This window comes from Manis javanica, chromosome 4 (genome assembly GCF_040802235.1).
Source record: "Manis javanica isolate MJ-LG chromosome 4, MJ_LKY, whole genome shotgun sequence".
Classification (NCBI taxonomy): Eukaryota; Metazoa; Chordata; class Mammalia; order Pholidota; family Manidae; genus Manis; species Manis javanica.
Window position 1 is genome coordinate 146,716,447 of NC_133159.1, and position 19,902 is coordinate 146,736,348.

General features: G+C 34.3%; 1 protein-coding gene across 2 annotated transcripts in view; it reads right to left on the minus strand.

The window, feature by feature from the left end:
- BRIP1 (BRCA1 interacting DNA helicase 1) overlaps positions 1 to 19,902 on the minus strand; it is a 185,545-nt gene that overhangs the window by 134,392 nt on the left and 31,251 nt on the right. For both annotated transcript variants that reach the window (XM_037004066.2, XM_073235313.1), the window contains one exon: positions 2,359 to 2,649. In XM_037004066.2, the coding sequence (XP_036859961.1) occupies positions 2,359 to 2,649 (291 nt within the window). The remainder of the gene's footprint in view (positions 1 to 2,358; positions 2,650 to 19,902) is intronic.

Genomic DNA, 19,902 nt, shown 5'->3' on the forward strand with positions numbered 1-19,902 from the left:
AATAGTCACTAAGGTGCCTTCAGAGCCTATGATTATGAACTGTTAAGTCTCATCTTAACAAAAATTAGTCTCCCATAACTAAAATAATTATTCAGAATTATTTCTGGAGCTATTTAAAATTATCTTAATTGAAACAAAAAGTAATTAATTAATTGAAACAGGTAAGTGCATTGCTTTTTCAGTATAGGAACACTTTCATAAAAGAAACAATGAACAAAAAAACACATGCCTTCAGATCAAGCCAAAAAATCAGAAAGCTTACACTTTAAGGGCACTTAGAATGTCACTCCTGTGCAGGCTGATAGCAAAACCAGAAAAGCTCATCCATTTTAGCAGCGTAACTCAACCCTGAGGGGAGCCTGTCAATTGAAGTGTTATCATGCTTTAAACTCTTTTTCACTCAAACTGTCAGTTATCTATTTATCATTTCGCTGTGCTAATTCAGCCATAGTAAACATGGACACCTACAGTGACTTTGTAATTGGCCCTCATTACAATACCAAATTACTCTGAGGGCTTGGGACCAAGGAAAAGTATGTTCAAATGCCTATGAGCTAAGCATTCTTAGGCAGAACTAGGTCAAGACTAACAACCACAAGAAGGTTGTTAAAAAGAATCTTCAATTCTTTTTATCACTAATATTAAAAAATAAAGGACTTGTTTACTTTAAAACAGAAACTGAAAGCCAATGAAATATTCTGAATATTCAAGTCTATTGGATTACTTCCTCTTTACATGATTCAAGGTTATGAGAGTAAAGATCAATTGAAAAATACAACCAGTGCTGCAGGATTCTAGAGGATTAGATAAAATAAGACTATTTGCTTTTAATACAATCTAAAATTTTATAATTGCTTTTACCAATGGGATAACAAATACATAACCAATTACATAATAATTTTCCCAATAATAACTGAAAAGATAATGACAATGCCAGCAAGTCTTCTTGCATAGACTATGCAGGCAAAAACCAAATTTTAAGTATTTGAGGAATTCAATAGATCAGTTTAGCCACTTATTTTAAGAAGTCCACTTTAGCACAAAGTATATGGGGTTTTACCATGACAAGACTTTTCTCTATTTTACTACTTTTTTAGTATTTGACTTAATATTTTCATTTCCCTTAAAGAGAACTTTTCAAAAATAATGAAGAAATTTCACAGTTCCACAGTTATTATACAGAAACAAATATGAGAATAGAATTTCAACACTGGTTTTGGTTCAATAATTCTGTGTTCTCTCTCGGGCTTGTTCTGAACAAGTCACTTAAGTTTTTCCACTGATGCCCCTTAGTCTTTATACTTTATATTCCCATGTTTGAATATCTATTGAAACATCTTTTGGTTATCCCCAAATAAAGCTTGAATAAGTTTCAATTTAACAGAAGAAAGCATTGAGAAAGAAAAGCATGATACAAAACAATTTATTCACATTATATGGTTGCAGGTGATATGTCAATTAAATGAAATTTTAGGGGCTACAGCTCATAGCGTTTTGTATAGAACCAACTCTGACAAAACACTGTTTTTTAAAGATAGAAGAACTTTCAAAATATAGCAATATAACATCAGTCATTTCATATTATCAATTTATGGTTACTGGTAATTTATGGGTGTAATTCCAGACTTGTAACTTCAATTTTAAACTAGTTATGAAGTTTAAACTAGTTATCAAGCCACTATACAGACTACCAAATTAATATTGCCAAAATATTATTTAGAAATCACAGGTCTTCAGTAAGAAAGATTTCTCTATTTCCACTTAGACCAAATTAATCTTATTCTAGATTCCCTGGAAAACTTCAGAATCACCAATGACATATCTTTAAAGTTAATAATTTAATATAGGTTTTCTGAAGAAGTATGTACTAATTAGAATTCTGAGACAAGATAATCATTTTATTTCTCATCTAATTAAAAACCGTTTTAAAATTTGCTCAGTGCCTAAATAAGCTATCTTCTTTTGAAGTTTTTAAATATATAAAATGTATTAGTTAGATCTAATTAAACTAAATTATTTAAATATTTTCTTCTCCTCATATGGCATCATCCATATTTGACTACTTTCTTAAAAGAAGAAAATAAGAAGACATCTGACTAAAATGGAAATTAATTTCAAGGAATTAAATACCCCAAGTTTTAGGACCAAAACCCACTTAAATTTTAAACTTCAATAAGGATTTTCTTTTGATAAAATTATTTTTCAAAAAAATAAATTATTAGTGATTAATTTCATTTTCATAAGTTACTTGATTATCACTGGAAATGTACATATAAAACAAAATGAACACATAAAAAATTGAGTAATTTGAATCTTTTCAGTCTTATTTTTTCTTTAAAACAAAATAGCTTTACTCACATTTTTTCCATCCAGAAGTTCCATGCACTTGTCATTTCTGTTGAAATTACCCACTGCTTCAGGATGGATACAAGTATGATCCCTGCTTGAAAGAATAGTCATTGGGACCCCTGCGTATGCTGTCCTCCGGAGCTCTCTAGTAATTTGAGCAATCTGCTTGTGAGTTCGTGTCCCAAAATATATTTTGGGTATCTTGGATTTCCCCCCATGATCCTTCTTAATGGTATTTGAAGAATCTTGACTGTTTCCTTGCTTAGCAGAACAACAGCACTTAGAACAGTGACCAGGAGCCTGTAACAAAGGAAAGAAAGATAACTGTCTGGACTACCATAAAAAATGTTATCAAACCTCTCATGGAATCAGAATATATAAATAATGAATCACAACTGCCAAATAAAGAGATATTCCAAGATATATCACCTAAAACTTGCCATTAAAAACTGCAAATACAATTTTAAATTGGTTTTCATTCAATTTTAAAAGTTATAAACTATGTTTTCCTACTTGCATTGCTTTCTAACACATCATTCGAACTCTCAAATCCAAATGTTTTAAGTACATTTTAATTCTCTTTCATTAATTAGAAAAGATAAAATGGAGGATGGTTTTCAATTCTGCTTAGGCTTCAAGTGTACTTGTGATATAGTTTAGAGCTGAAAGTGCCATTTTTGTTCACGGTATAGCCCATTCAAATATCCTATATCAATATTTTAAGAAGCATTTTAAATACAGCTTACAAAAGAATACAAATATCAAGTTGGATCTAATGTATCACTAAAAAAAGTAAACTATTCTCTAACAAAGGTATGAAAATGAATGCAAATTATTAATATTTAATAATGAAGGCAGGTTGCTTGTGTCGAACAAGTCATCTGAAATTCAATTACTTGTCATGGAATGCAAATCCATCAGTAAAATTATCATTCAGGATAGCTTTTCATGGACAATTTCACTGATAATTCATTTTCAAATGAAGATGGCTATATAAATGTCTCCTTAAACACATCATAAGGAACAGCAGATATACAGTCTAATATTTACCTGATTTTTCTCTCGTTTCCAAACACGCAAAAATAAAAAAGTTTAAGGCTATATATTAAAACCCACGGGTTCTTATTAACTACCCCCTTCTCAACCTCAATTACTACACAAATGAGATGGAATACAGCCTCAACTAACAGAAATACTGTGAAATGGTTAGTTTATAGAAGTGGTCACTGACAGGGGAAAAAAGCTAAATAGCAAAGTAGCTTAAGAGAATTTGTACTGGAGAGCTTTATTTTAGTAGAATAAATACACCATATAACTGAAGATTTTTTAAAAAATTATAATCAGTAAGATTAGCCTTCATAAACAAATGCTAAGTCATAGCATGTTACACCACAATACTGGGGATCAAGCTGTCTTTTAGCCTCAACTCAGTGGAAAAGCAAGTTCAAATTACTCCCAGTATCACTCAACCTTGTCTGCCATTAAATATTACAATACATGATAGAATGGATGTAAATGTGACCCTTCTGGAGCTGTCACTCACTGGGATAAAAGGTTCACTGATGTGCTAAATAAACAGTCAGTCAAAGCAGATAAAGTTACAGCCATGCTGGAATTGTTACATTCTCCTCTCAGGTTGCCAGTAACAGCAGATTTCATTACAGAGTGCTGCCACATTAAATAGCCAGTTCCAAATATCCTGCCTTCTATATTGAATAATTACTTATTCACCGAAAGGATAAAAAGAAGAGTTATGAATGGGGCTCTTGTCAACAGTGAGGCAGGAAACAGCTGACACTTGGTTTATGTTACATATGTTGCAATATCTAACAATTTATGGTCACACAGAAAATGGAATGCAAATTATATCACGATTTTTCTGACTGAATTCTCTTTTGACCTTTGCAATGATAATATTAATTAATTAACAGAGTAAAAGAATTAAGGTAACTCTAGGTAGCAGAATTAGTTTACTTTTTTTTCATACCTTCCATCTTCTCACTCAATTATATTATTTCTCTTCTCTATAATAGTTAAATCCACTCTATTAAAATGTCAGGGCTCAATACATTATTATATATTATATCCAAGTATAAAGTAACCCAATAAACTGGTCTTTTCTCAAGGCCTGGAAAACCTTTTGTTTTTTTTTTCTAACTGAAGTATAGTTGATATACAGTATTATATTGGTTTCAAGTATACAACACAGTGATTCAACAGTTATACACATTATTAAATCCTCACCCCAACTAGTACAGTTACTATCTGTCAGCAACTTTCAATTCTGCAATTCAGCATAGAAAGATGTTACAGATCCATTGTCTATATTCACCATGCTGCACTTCCATCCCTGTGACCAACTCATATTATAATTGAGGTTTTTCTGTCTCTTATCCCCCTCACCCATCCCACCCACCTACCCCAACATCTTCCTCATGAAGTGACCTGTGGAAAACCTTTTTAATGTAACATATTTTCAACATCAGTTCTACTTAAAGCTTTACCACCTCCTCCTTTTCCTCCTTTTATTTTAATTCATTTTTTCCTAACCAAAAATTCCAGAATATAAATTTACAAAACAGTCAACTCCCCACCAAAAATAATTTAGTGTATAACTTGCAGACCTTCCTACATATGTAAAAATATCTTCCATATTTTTTTTTCAAATAAAAAGGGATGCTATTATACAGTTTAATAACTTGCTGCTTCGTACTCAAACTTACTTTAATTTTTAAAGAGGCAAATCTTAAAAAGGGCCTGCTTATCTTGAAGTGTTAGGCTAGTACTGGCATTAACAAAAGCAAAAGATTAAGAACTAGCTTCAATAAACTTCTTTCCCACTAGAGCAGGTTTATTGAGGTACCTTAAATTTGTCTTTTTTCACTCCATAATGAAGATAATTATAAATCATAGTTAATTTTATATTAAACATGTTTTTGTTTGTTAAGTTTTAAAGCACTCTGAAGTAATTATTCCATCTATGAATTCGAGACTCAGTTATCCAAAGATGGTTTTAGGTGAGTAGTTGGGTAAGAAGAGCAGAAAATGGAAATCAAGAAAGTTGATTCTTTCTCCTTTGCAATATTTAAGAAGAATTATTTTTCAGAAGTGATCTTCTATTGAAGTTTCCATTTAAAGGATTTGGTACAAACTATTGGAAGATGGAAAAACAATATGGTAATAAACAGATGCCTCAAAAAGATATTTCCAACAAAAGAATTATTTGTACCAAAATGAGCAACTTTCAATTCTGCAATAAAACTAGAGAAAGAATCCTGAAAACAGTAATGTTTCCTTTTAAAGGATTTGGTACAAACTATTTGCAAGATGGAAAAAACTGAATGTGGCAATAAACAGAGGCCTCAAAAAGATATTTATTTACTAACAAAAGACAATTATTTGTACCAAAATGAGCAACTTTCAATTCTTTAATAAAACTATAGAGAAAGAATCCTGAAAACAGCAATGACAGAAGTCATAATATCCTCCAGTCCAATTAACTGGCTGACACTTCACGGCCTCTCTCTGAAACACTTTGACCTATGGGTCTTGAAACAATAGATGAATAAAATTAAAGAATTTTGTGACTTTCATTAAGTAATTTTCCTGCTAACAAATGACCAGGTTTATCTTCCACAGGGATGTTTTCCTTTTGCTTTTGCTCTTTTAAGTTGTATACAGAGTATTAGGAAACTGGAGAAAAAATTTAAAAAGTATTCCTTCTCATCCAATATACCTGAATGTCAAAAAAGCTAGAACATATGGCTCCCCAAACCTGTAACCTTAAGACCTATAAGTGGGTATACTGAGTGGCAGAATCAAACTTTTTAAGAGATGACTTCTCCCATAGCTAGAAACTGTCAATAGAGTCCTTTTACTTCAACAAAAGGTAAGAAAACCCGACTTAAATAATAGCAAAAGTCTATTATCATTTAAAGTGAAACAGAGATATGTGTGGGTGTGACCACTGTATTACTTCCATATGCAGGGTCAATCATTTAAAAATACATTTCAAATCTATAATAGCCAAACTGTTCTTAGAAGGGCAGCAACCAAGGATTTTTAGAAAATTTTGGGTCTAACAATTTCTATCTATTCTCTCTTGTCCTAGTATATACAGACATATACCTAAATTTTTTCAAAGGATGAAGAAAGATTATAAGAATTGATCTGAAAGAAAAGCCAACTTCTAAGTCCTTGCCACTATTCCTTTCACAAAGCTGTAATTAGTTCAAGTAGATTAAGATACTACAATGTCAATCTCTAAAATTTCATATAACTTTCTCCAGCTTTTCCCAATAACAACAAAGACTGCTATGCTTAAATACTTGAAAAAAAAAATGAGTATGGTGATTAAAATTCTCCAATTAAGAGGCTCTTTAGAGCAAATGTAAACAAACTTTTTCTGTAAAGGGCCAGAGGGTAAATATTTTAGATTTTGTGGCCCAGAAGGCATCTGTCCCTATACAGGAAAATATCTGCACAATCCCAAGGAAGGATTTCTCAAATAGTACACCAAAAGCACAAATGACTGAAAACACCACCTCAAGAAATGTAAAATTTCTATTGACAAAGATACTCCCCTTAAGAAAAAAGGTAAAATGGAGGACCAGACTGAGAAAAGATATTTGCACTGTATATAACAAAATGAGTTATCAGTAACATGTATAGAATTCCAACAAATCAGTTTAAAAAAGACAAACCCAAAAAATGGCCAAGAACAAGAAAATCATGAAAAGAAAGGCTGAAAGGCCAAGAATCATCAGAAAAGATGTGCAACCTAATGCTCAACCTCATTACTAATTAGGAAAATGCAAATTAAAACCATAATTAGATTCCATTTCACATCCACCAGATAGGGTGTCAAAGAGGATATGAAACAACTCTCATACACTAGGATCTTCGTATAAAATGGCACATTCACTTTGGAGAGCAAATTGGTGATCTAATGAAATCAAAGATAATTTCAGAGTTTGACTCAGCATGACACTGTTAGGAATACATGCTAAAGAAACTCTTATACATTATGACAGACACAATAGGGATATTCCTTACAGCACTGTTTTAACAATGAGGAAAACAAGCTAAGTGTATCAACAGAAGAATAGATAACAAACTGGGATTTTTTTCATTCGATGAAACATACAATGAAAAATATTAACCAAGTTGCATATATTAACACAGATAAGTATCAAAAAACAATGTTGAACAGGCTTTTATTCTCTCCAGAAAAATCCAAATTGATGATAGGAATAAAACTATAAAACTTTTACAAAAAGAATTAGGAATCCCCACTACAGTAGATAACCCTTGGAGTAATGGACCTGAAAAATGTTTAAAAGTGCTTCAAAAGAAACCTAGCACAGCAAATACAATCTATTCTGGTTCCTCCTCAGCTGCTTAATTCCTACCAGAATAGCTTTCATTTTCATCCCACCTAACCAAAATTTTCACCCTACTTTATTAGGAAGTGGGTTCTTAATTTAGATCCATGGACTGTTACAGAGAAACAAGTTTGAGATCGCCCAGAAACCACAGACACAATTTTGTGTGCATCGCTACAAGCCCATAACTTTCATCAGGTGCTCAAAGAAGATTCTGACTTATTTGGGTGACGGCTTTATTCCAGAATTTATGTCTGATTTTATAATGGAAACCAAGTGGAAATAGCATTTTCTTTATAACCAACTTGGCCATATTTATTCTGTAAAATAAATAAGCTGATGATCCAAAGAAGACAACTTCATAAAGGTCCCTCCATTGCTTATAATTTCATTTCTTTGATTGTTTGGTGATTACCTAACATTATAATTCTAAAACACCTAGTTAGTTCATTAATGTTTATTTCTAATGCCATTTTACAGATGAAAAAAGTAAAATCTAAAAGAGTTCTTCCAGTTGTTACAAAAATACACGATAAACTTGTGGAGAAGTTGGAATTCATTAACTTAAATCTTAAAACAAGGTTTAATAGGATTATTTTCATCTACCATTTAACTTGGCAAAAAAGCAAATATTGCCCTTTTTACTTCAAAACATCACATAAATAAAGAGCTAGTGATAAAAAGCCAATTGATGTAGAATTATACCATGATCTTTGAGGCATAGAGAGTTTTGAGAGTTTATTGTTAATCTTTATCAACCATTTGCTGTTGTCCAAGCCATCTGAACAGGTACTGAAAGCCCGTTGTGCAAAATCTCACATAAGCACACACTCTAGTATGAGAGCAAAAGTGACATAACTATACCTTTTCAACTATTCTTTTTAAAAAATTCAAACAGTAGTAGTACTCTATTGCCACAGTTTCATGATTAAACAGCACAAAGCAGCTGTTTATCCACTCATAGCAACCAGCGGGTGAACCTGATTCAATATTTATCACAGGCTTTCACAGATCACTGCTAACCAAGCAAACGTTTTAATTAAGCTGGAACTCACTTCAAAGAGCTCATTCAAGATGTCAATCAGCAGGTAAGGGATCAGATACAGTGTCAGGTGAGAGTGTGTAATACAAATCCACAACTTTCTTCATCCCATCGCTGTAAATTAGCCTGCTCTAAAGTTCAGACTCTGATTGTAACAGACTGCCAGTCTCCTGGAATGCGTAACTGAAGTCACTCAAATTCTATTGTGAAGGTTGTAAGCAATATGTTAAACTGCAATGGGCTAGCACATTAAGACAGATCTTTTTCACGGTTGTTTTTTGATACCATAAGTGTTTGTTACCCTACTCTCCACTTACTGTTTACTTTCTTGCCTAGTGTAAATGGGAATTCCTTAACACAGTTGCCCCAGTTTCTGAAAAGTTTATGTTTCAATAGAATTAATCAAGAAAAACCCAAAGTAATATAATTTTTTAAATTATAGATCATATTGTGTAAGAATTCTCAGTTTAAGTACAGACATATCATAAATATGACCAATCTGTTATAAAGCAAAAAAAATAATAGCACTTTACCCAGATATGACAGTAGCAATGAGTCTCAAAGTATATAGTGCTAAGTCACACTGACCAACTTCACTACACCCAGAGTGTTTACAACAACCAACAAAAAAGAACCAAAGGAGACAGGCAAAAAGGGAAAGCTCTTCCTTAGAGAAGAATGCCACATAAAAATGGTAAAAAAGAGACAGAATTTTAAAAATCATCATTCTGCAACTCCCACACAACTGATTCCTGCAAGTGCCCTAAATGGATGCTTAAATCATTGGGTGAAAAGTTGTTGGGGAACAAGATATTCACATAGTCTCCAATTATCACCCCACAAAGTAATTATTAATTAGAAAAGGAAAATGTGCCTTTATAATGGAGATCTGGCAATCACCAGTTTAACTATATGGTCACACTGATTTAGTGAGACAAACTGACATCATGTGTCTCTTGATGTGATATAGTAAGAAATACACTTAGTGCTTTTCATGAACAAAACTATATGTTTACAAAATACAATCAAGACATGGTTAGTAAAAATCCAGGAATACAGAAACTGTGGTAAAAAGACACGTTATTTAGTTGGAGAAAATTAATCCAACTATACACTTGTGATAAGTACACTTACATGTTATATTTCAAAAGGGCTTTAGAAAAATCGTATCCTTGTTGTCTCCTTTATGGTATTTTGGTATTTTTTTAAATGTCAACAATGAAACTTTTAAAATTAGAAAACAAAGCCATCCTGTGACATCTTCTGCATATTGAACAACATATTATAAACAAAATCTACACAAACTAAAGATTTTTGCTTCATTCATGTGCATTAAAAGCTTCTAAAGAAGCACTACTCCAAAGAACTTTCTGTGATCATGGAATGCTCTGTATCTGCACTATTCAATGTAGTCGCCATTAGCCACATGTGGTACTGAGCACTCAGAATACGACTAGTTCAACTGAGAAACTGTATTTTCATTTTAATTAACTTAAATAAATAGTCAAATATGCTAGTAGCTACCATATCAGGCAGCATAGATTTAAAATATCACCATAGATTCTAAACTAAATCTGGAAAATAAAATAAGAAAACCCTAAACTTTTTAGAAAAAGAAGGGCAAGAATGGCATATATTCTTCTATGTGTAAGAATTTAGTGTGTATGATAAAGATGTAGTAGATATCTGAGACACATGTCTAACCCTTTATTCTGAAAATACTTCCTCTCTGCTGAAAAAGTGTACCTAGTATTTACATTAATACCACATGACCAAGCCCAGACACACTCCCAGGCATAGTAAAACCAACAGATTCATTTTCCGAGGAATTTTTATTTGAAGCATTGAGACTGAGTTGATAAACCACAGAGAAAAGGCCAGAACATTCTGTAGACTTAAAGGCTTTTGCTTTAAGATGTCACAGTAAGGTCATACGAAAGAGGATTAAGTATCCAGAAAACCCATCTCCAAAAGAATAACAGGAGAACTCTGCAGAGAAAGGCAGAGAAGACATACTTGAGCGGCCAAAGAGAAGAGAGAAGCTGCCTAAAAACTTTTGAGGTCCAATAAGTACAGTTGTATTTCCTCCTTAATCTTTCCTTGAGGAGGCTTCTACTTCTTTAAAAGTACATCACATTTGGCTGATTCAGGAGTTGAAATTACCATAGAAATAACAAAAGAGAATTTCCCTAAATTGACAAAATCCCTGAGTTTTTAATGTAATAAAATATACTAAGTAACTACCATAATGAATGAAAAAAACTTCACCTAAACATTCAGCCATAGGAAATAATAAACAAATTATAGAATAGCCATTCCACAGTGAAGTCATTAAAAGTGATGTAAAAAAATATTAATAACATAAAAATATAATCCTGATCTATTATCATAGAAAGAGATAATTAGACACTAATAGACTCCTGAATAAAGCAACAATAAGCATAGAGTACTTTGTGTTATTCCTGAAAAACAAAAAACATGGACAAAAATCAAACCTGAGTTTAATTTAGCCTCTTGATCTAACATTTCTAGGAATATGGATAGAGGACAATCTTAAATGACACCATGAGGATAAATTCAAACAAAATCCTTAATATAAGAAATTCTACAGAACAAATAATACAGTTTTTTCAACAACTAAATGACACATCTTTTATAAAAGAAGTGTCATGCAAGTACCTTGTCTGGATTTTGATTTTTAAAAACGCAAGTCTAAAATGACATTTTTTAAACAATCAAAAACAAGTAAACAGACTGAACATTAATAAACAGACGGTTAATTTTCTTAACTATAATAATGTTATCTTTAAAATGTCATTGCTATAAGGATTGGCATAAAGATGGGGGAATGAGAAGTGAGACAGAAACCTCCTCCCAAAACCAATATAATAGGAATATATAGTACAAAAAATCGTGAAAGAGCAACTGGAAAGAGGACTGCGACAGACTGCCTACATCTGGGGTAAAAAGAAGACCTCACGGAAAAGGGAAAAGTAGCAAAGCCACAATCCAGTGGGACAGAAGCCCTTCCCCCACCCCAGCTCAATGATGGGAGGAAGTGAAAGGGAGCGGGGAGATGGTAGAAGCCTAGGACAGCTAATCATCCAGCCCTGGAGATCTGCTCCAGGAGCACGAATCCACACTACATGGTGCTCTGGAGATCAGTGGGGTTGGAAAGCAAAGCCAGGAGGAATACTCAAAGAGACTGAGACTCCAGCCGCTTGCGGAGAAGAGGTACCCAAAACTGGCTGCTCTGGGACAAAAGAAAGACGGGCGCTTTGAAAGACTTGTCAAGAGTGAAAGAGCTACTAAAGGGATAAGCTTGTTGCTCAGGAGAAAGGACAAAATTGTCCCTGCACTCAGACCAGCAGGTTGGGAAATCTCAGGAGCTTCAGGCACTCCAAACCCCTGGCTGACGATGCACATCTAGGCCCCCTACTGCGACAGGGAGCCTGCCACACCTCCTGCCTGGACGGGACTGGCTCACAAACCAGCTGCCCCCGCCATAGCACCAGGCTAGCCAGAGGGAGACTCCACTAATGCCAGCTACAGGGGCATAAGGCAGAGGCTCCACCCTGCATGCTCAGCCCACTGGACCAGACAGTGGAGGCAGGCACTGAAGCCAGGAAGCAAGAAAGAGAACTTTCCTCCTGACAAGCACTGGTGCTGCTCACCTGTGGCCCAGGCCATTGCTCCAGGGGGCTGGACAGCTCAAGAGAGTAAAGCTTTAGGACACTAGTGGGCAACACCTACACAAAGTCATTATTCCATAGGAATCAATACAAATATTAAATGGCAAAGGAACCTGGTCCAACCCAAAATCTCACAAACACCAGAAAGAGGGCAAAGTGAAACTGAAATCACTAATCTCCCTGATAAAGATTTCAAAATAAAAATCATAAACATACTCACAGAGCTAAAGGAAAATATTCAAGAACTCAGGAAGGGGTTCAAGAAAGAGATAGAAACTTTGAGAAATACAGTATCTGAAATGAAGTACACAAGGGAGGGATTTAAAAGCAGACTAAACAAGGTAGAGGAAACAGTACATGAAATAGAAATCAGAGAACAGGAATACAAAGAAGCTAAAGCAGAGAGAGAAAAAAAATGATCTCTAGGAATGAAAGTATATTGAGAACTGTGTGACCAATCCAAACGGAACAATATTTGCATTATAGGGGTACCAAAAGAAGAAGAAAGAGAAGAAGGGTTAGAAAGTGTCATTGAGGAAATATTTGCTGAAAATTTCCCCAATCTGGGGAAGGAAAAAGTCTCTTAAGCCATGGAGATCACAGATCTCCCAACACAAGGAACCCAAGGAAGACAATACCAAAACATATAATAATCAAAATGGCAAAGATTAAGTAGAAGGACAAAGTATTAAAAGCAGCCAGAGAGAGAAAAAAGATCACATACAAGGAAAACCCATCAGGCTATCATCTGACTTCTCAGCAGAAACCTTAAGGCCAGAAGACTGGCATGATATATCTAATGCAATGAAACAGAAGAGTCTTCAACGAAGAATACTATACCCAGTATGATTATAATTTAAATTTGAAGCAGGGATTAAATGATATCCAGATAAGCCAAGATTAAGAGAATTTACCCCCCACAAACCTTCTCTACAGTGTATTTTGGAGTTACTACTATAGCAGGAAGTGCTCCTAAGGCAAAAAAATGGTCACCAGAGAAAATAAAACCACAGTAAAAGAAGTAGACCAATTAATTACCAAGCAAATGCAAAATTAAATAACCTACCCCCAAAGTCAGTCAAGGGATAGACAAAGAGTACAGAATATGACACCTAATATATAAAGAATGGAGGAAGAAGAAAAAGGAGGATTAAAAAAAAGAACCTTTACATTGTGTTTGAAATCGTGTATTAAACAAGATAAGTTAGACTGTTACATAGTAAAAAGGCTGCCTGTGAACCTTTGGTAACCACAAATACAAAGCCTGCAATGGCAATAAGTACATATCTATCAATAATTACCCTAAATGAAAATGGTCTGAATGCAACAATCAAAAGACACAGAGTTGCAGAATGGATAGAAAAACAAGACCCATCTATATGCTGCCTACAAGAGACTCACTACAAACCCAAAGACATACACAGACTAAAAGTGAAGGGATGGGAAAAGATATTTCCTGCAACTAATAGGGGGAAAGAAGCAGGAATTGAAGTACTTTTATCAGACAAAATAGACTTCAAAACGAAGAAAGTCACAAGAGACAAAGAAGGACATTACATAATGATAAAGGGGTCAGTCCAATAAGAGGATATAACCATTATAAATATCTATGTACCCAAGATAGGAGCAGTTACATATGTGAAACAAATACTAACACAATTAAAGGGGAAAATAGAATGCAATGCATTCATTTTAGGAGACTTCAACACACCACTCACTTCAAAGGACATATCAACCAGACAGAAAATAAGTAAGGAGTTAAAAAAAAGAGTCTACACACATAAACTGAATCAGAAATGGGAAGGGAAACATCACTATGGACACCACAGAAATACAAAAAATTATTAGAGAGTACTATGAAAAGTTATATGCTAACAAATTGCATAGTCTAGAAGAAATGGACAACTTTCTAGAAAAATACAACCTTCTAAGGCTGACCCAGGAAGAAACAGAAAATCTGAACAGACCAATTACCAGCAATGAAATTGGATTGGTAATAAAAAAAAGTACCTAAGAACAAAACTCCTGGACCAGACGGCTTTACCGCTGAATTTTATCAGACATTTAGTGAAGACCTAACACCCATCCTCCTTAAAGTTTTCCAAAAAGTAGAATAGGAGGGAATACTTCCAAACTCATTCTATGAGACCGGCATCACTGTAATACCAAAACCAGGCAAAGGCACCACAAAAAAAGAAAATTACAGACCAATATCCCTGATGAATAGAGATGCAAAAATACTTAACAAAATATTAACAAACTGAGCACAAAAATACATCTAAAAGATCATCCATCATGACCAAGTAGGATTTATTCCAGGTACAGTATTCAAAAATCCATCAACATCATACACCACATCAACAAAAAGGACAGAAATCACATAATCATCTTCATAGATACTGAAAAAGCATTTGACAAAATTCAACGTCCATTAATGATAAAAACTCTCAACAAAACAGGTATAGAGGGCAAGCACCTCAACATAATAAAGGCCATATACAACAAACCCACAGAAAACATCATACTTAACAGCGAGAAGCTGAAAGCTTTTCCTCTAAGATCAGGAACAAGATAAAGGTGCCCATTCTCCCCACTTTTATTCAACATAGGACTGGAAGTCCTAGTCACGGCAATCAGACAACACAAAGAAATAAAAGGCATCCAGATGGGTAAGGAAGAAGTTAAACTGTCACTATTTGCAGATGACATGAATTGTGCATAAAAAACTCTAAAGAATCCTCCCCAATACTACTACAACTAATAACCGAATTGAGCAAAGTTGCAGGATACAAAATTAATACACAGAAATCTGTTATATTCCTATATACTAATGATAAAGCACCAGAAAGAGAAATCAGGAAAACAATTCCATTCACAATTGCATCAAAAATAATAAAATACCTAGGAATAAACCTAACCAAGGAAGTGAAAGACCTATATCCAGAGAACTACAGGACACTCATGATAGAAATTAAAGAAGACACCAATAAATGGAAATACATCCTGTGCTCATGGATAGGAAGAATTAATATTGTCAAAATAGCCATCCTGCCTAAAGCAATCTACAGATTCAATGCAATCCCTATCAAAATACCAACAGCATTCTTCAATAAATGAGCACAAACAGTTCTAAAATTCATATGGAACCACAAATGACCCCAAATAGCCAAAGTAATCCTCAGAAGGAAGAATTAAGTTGGAGGGTTTATGCTCCACGACTTCAAGCCCTACTACAAAGCCACAGTAATCAAGACAATTTGGTACTGGCACAAGGACAGACCCATAGATCAATGGAAGAGAATACAGAGCCCAGATATAAACACAAACATAAATGGTCAATTAATATACAATAAAGGAGCCATGGATATACAATGGGGAAATGACAGCCTCTTCAACAGCTGGTGTTGGCAAAACTGGGCAGCTACATGTAAGAGAATGAAACTGAATTATTGTCTAACTCCATAAGCAAAAGTAAACTCGAAATGGGTCAAAGACTTGAATGTAAGTCATGAAACCATAAATCTCAGAGAAGAAAACATAGGCAAAAATCTATTGAATGTAAACATGAGCAACAGTTTTCTGAACATATCTCCTCAGGCAAGGGACACAAAAGCAAAATGAACAAATGGGACTACATCAAACTAAAAGCTTCTGAAAGCAAAGGACACCATCAGTAGAACCAAAAGGCAGTCTATCGTATGGGAGAATATATTTGTAAATGACACATCCAACAAAGGGTTAACATCCAAACTATATAAAGAACCATTATACCTCAACACCCAGAAAGCAAACAACCAATTAAAAAAATGAGCAGAGGACATGAATTGACACCTCTCCAAAGAAAATCAGATGGCCAATAGGCACATGAAAAGGTTCTCCACATTGTTAATTATCAGGGAAATGCAAATTAAAACCAATGAGATATCACCTCACACAAGTTAGGATGGCCAACAGACAAGGAACAACAAATGCTGGCGAGGATGCAGAGAAAGGGGAACCCTCCTATACTGCTGGTGGAAATGTAAATTAGTTCAACCATTGTGGAAAGCAATATGGAGGTTCCTCAAAAAACTAAAAATAGAAATACTATTTGACCCAGGAATTCCACTCCTAGGAATTTACCCAAAGAAAACAAGACCACAGATTCAAAAAGACATATGCACCCGTATGTTGATCACAGCACTATTTACAATAGCCAAGATAAAGAAGCAACCTAAGTATCCATCAGTAGATGAATGGATAAAGAAGAAGTGGTACATATACACAATGGAATATTATTCAGTCATAAGAAGAAAAACAAATCCTACCCTTTGTGACAACATGAATGGAGTTAGAGGGTATTATGCTCAGTGAAATAAGCCAGGCGGAGAAAGACAAGTAAAATGATTTCACACATTTGTGGAGTATAACAACAAAGCAAAACTGAAGGAACAAAACAGCAGCTGACTCACAGACTCCAAGAAGGGACTACTGGTTACCAAAGGGGAGGGGTTGAGGAGTGTGGGTAGGGAGAGAGGGAGAAGGTGACTCAAGGGCATTATGATTGGCACACAACACATTATTTTTTTGGGATTCATATCAGGAAGACAGTATGGCACAGAAAAGAGCAGTAGTGACTCTGCACCATCTTGTTATGCTGATGGACAGTGACTGGTGGGGTGTGGGGGGGAACTCGACAATAAGGATGAATGTAGTGAACACAATGTTGTTTATGTGAAATCTTTATAAGATTGTATATCACTTATACCTCAGTAAAAAAAATGTCATCGCTATGTCTTTAAAAAGTCTTTATCTGTTAGAAATTTATACTTAATTATTTATGAGTTAAAAAGACATGATGTCTGATAGTTGTTTTAAAATATTCCAGTACCTCACTCTTTGGTCCAACAATTCCCCACACTAAAAAGAAAATAAAAACCTGGCAGAGGGTAAATATAACAAATAGAGGAGGTAAAATGGCAAAATATTGTTACTTGTTAATGATTTCACTCATATGTGGAGTATAAGATCAAAGGAAAACTGAAGGAACACAGAACAGCAGCAGAATCACAGAACCCAAGAATGGACTAATAGTTACCAAAGGGAAAGGGACTGGGGACGATGGGTGGGAAGGGAGGGATAAGGGCGGGGAAGAAGAAAAGGGGCATTATGATTAGCATGGGAGGGGGGCACAGGGAGGGCTGTGCAACACAGAGAAGACAAGTAGTGATTTTACAGCATCTTACTACGCTGATGGATAGTGACTGTGAAGGGGTACATGGGGGGGACTTGGTGAAGGGGAGAGCCTAGTAAACATAATGTTCTTCATGTAATTGTAGATTAATGATAACAAAAAAAAAAAAAAAAGAAAACTAAAGACCAATATCCTTATATACATTGTGTAAAAAAGCCTTACACAATGTAACAAATCAAACCCAACCACACATAAAAAGGGTCTTACACCATGACCAAGTGGATTTTATCCCAGGAATATGAGGTTGTGTCAACATCCAGAAACCAGTCAATATAAGTCACCGTATCAATTGGACATGGGAGAAAAACCAGACGATCCTATCAGTAGATATAATAAAATCTGAAATACAAAATTCAACATCCATTCATTATAAAAACTTCCAGCAAACTAGAAATAGCAGGAAACTGCCTCAACCTGATAAAGGGTGTATACAAAACATCTATGGCAAATCTCTTGCTTAATGGTTAGAATGTTTCCCCCCAAAGTTGTAGACAAGGAAAGGATAACCTCTCTCACCACTCCACTTCAACTTTGTACTGCATATCCTAGCTACTGCAATAAGGCAAGAAAATATATTAAAAGCCAAACACTATAAAATTAAAACAATGTTACTAGAGAATGTAAACATATAACTGTGTACTTAGAAAGTCCTACAAAACCTCCAAAAATATTAACTAGAACCAAAAAGTAATTTAGCAAGGTTGCAGGTTACATGGTCCATATATAAAAATGAATTCATCTTCCCTTATAGCTAGAAAAGGAAATTATAAGCAGAATCATATAGTATTTATTCTTTTTTGACTGACTCATTTCCTTTAACGTAATCTCTTCAAGGTTAATCTATGTTGTAGCATGTGTCAGAATTTCCTTCCTTTTTAAGGCCAAATATTCCACTCTATGTATATACCACATTTGTCTTTCCATTCATCGGTCAATGAACACTTAGGCTTTTGGCTGAATTTTGTTTCTACCTTTTGTTTCCACCTTTCGGCTATTGTGAATAATGCTGTTATGAACCTTGGTGAATAAGTATATGTCTCAGTACTGCTTTCAATTATTTTGGATGTATTTTTTGGAATTGCTGGATCATATACTGATTCTATTTTTATCTTTTTTGAAAAACTGGGAAAAGGCTTATTAGTTAAAAATATGAAATGGAAGAAAACTAGAATGAACCCTCTGGTACTGAATTGGAATTGAATGTATTAGTGTGAATACATAATCTTCAATGTATAGAGAAAAATAAAAATATAGAAACCTACATGTATATGTATATATACATATATTGCCTACATATACTGTTGAAAGGTCCTAGAACAGCAATCCCAACAATAATGAGCAAAGCTAATACCCAGATTTTGGCTTCTAAATATTTCCCACTAAGACAAACCAGGACTCTTAGAAGAATGGCTGAATTCAGCACTGGGGAAGGGAAAAGACAAATGATGAGCCTGAAACATTTTGTGCCAGAAAGTAACAAAGTGCTCCAAGAATGATGGATACATGTCAGAAAGTCACAAGTAACCTATTTGAACTTCCACTTGCACATTTAAATAAATCATAAAAAAATGGATTATCACCCACTGAATAAAATGGGAAATCATAAGTCCATAAAGATATAAATAAAATGAATAAATTGAATCTCTGACAAGGACATGCTATTTATAGAGTTTCAGAGCTCCTTCCCACAAAGTCCTCTTTAATTATAAAGGGTAAAAGATAACTTTACTGTAATGCCTAGCAGAAATCAAATTATCAAAATAATCATCAGTAATGAGACAAATGAAATCATATGCATCCTATAAGGATGCAGTGGGTAAAAATGCAGCATCACTTATGTGACATTCTTGCTAAGTTATGTAACCTTAAACTAATTATGATAAAACCCAAAACTGAGAGAGATTCTAGAAAATCTATAATACTCTGAAGTGCCAAGGTCATGAAAGTCAAGGAAAGAGTGAGGAATGACTCAAGACTTAAGAAGACAGCAAATGACAACTAAAAGCAATGATTGATTCTGAACTGGATCCTTTGGCCATAAAGGCTCTATCGAGACAACTGGCAAAATCTGAACTGGTTCTGAGTATTAGATAATACTAATTTCCTGATTTTTATGTTATATTATAATTACACAGAATGTCTCTGTTTGTAGGAAATAGATATTAACGTATTCCAGGGTGATGGAGCATCAGGTCAACAACT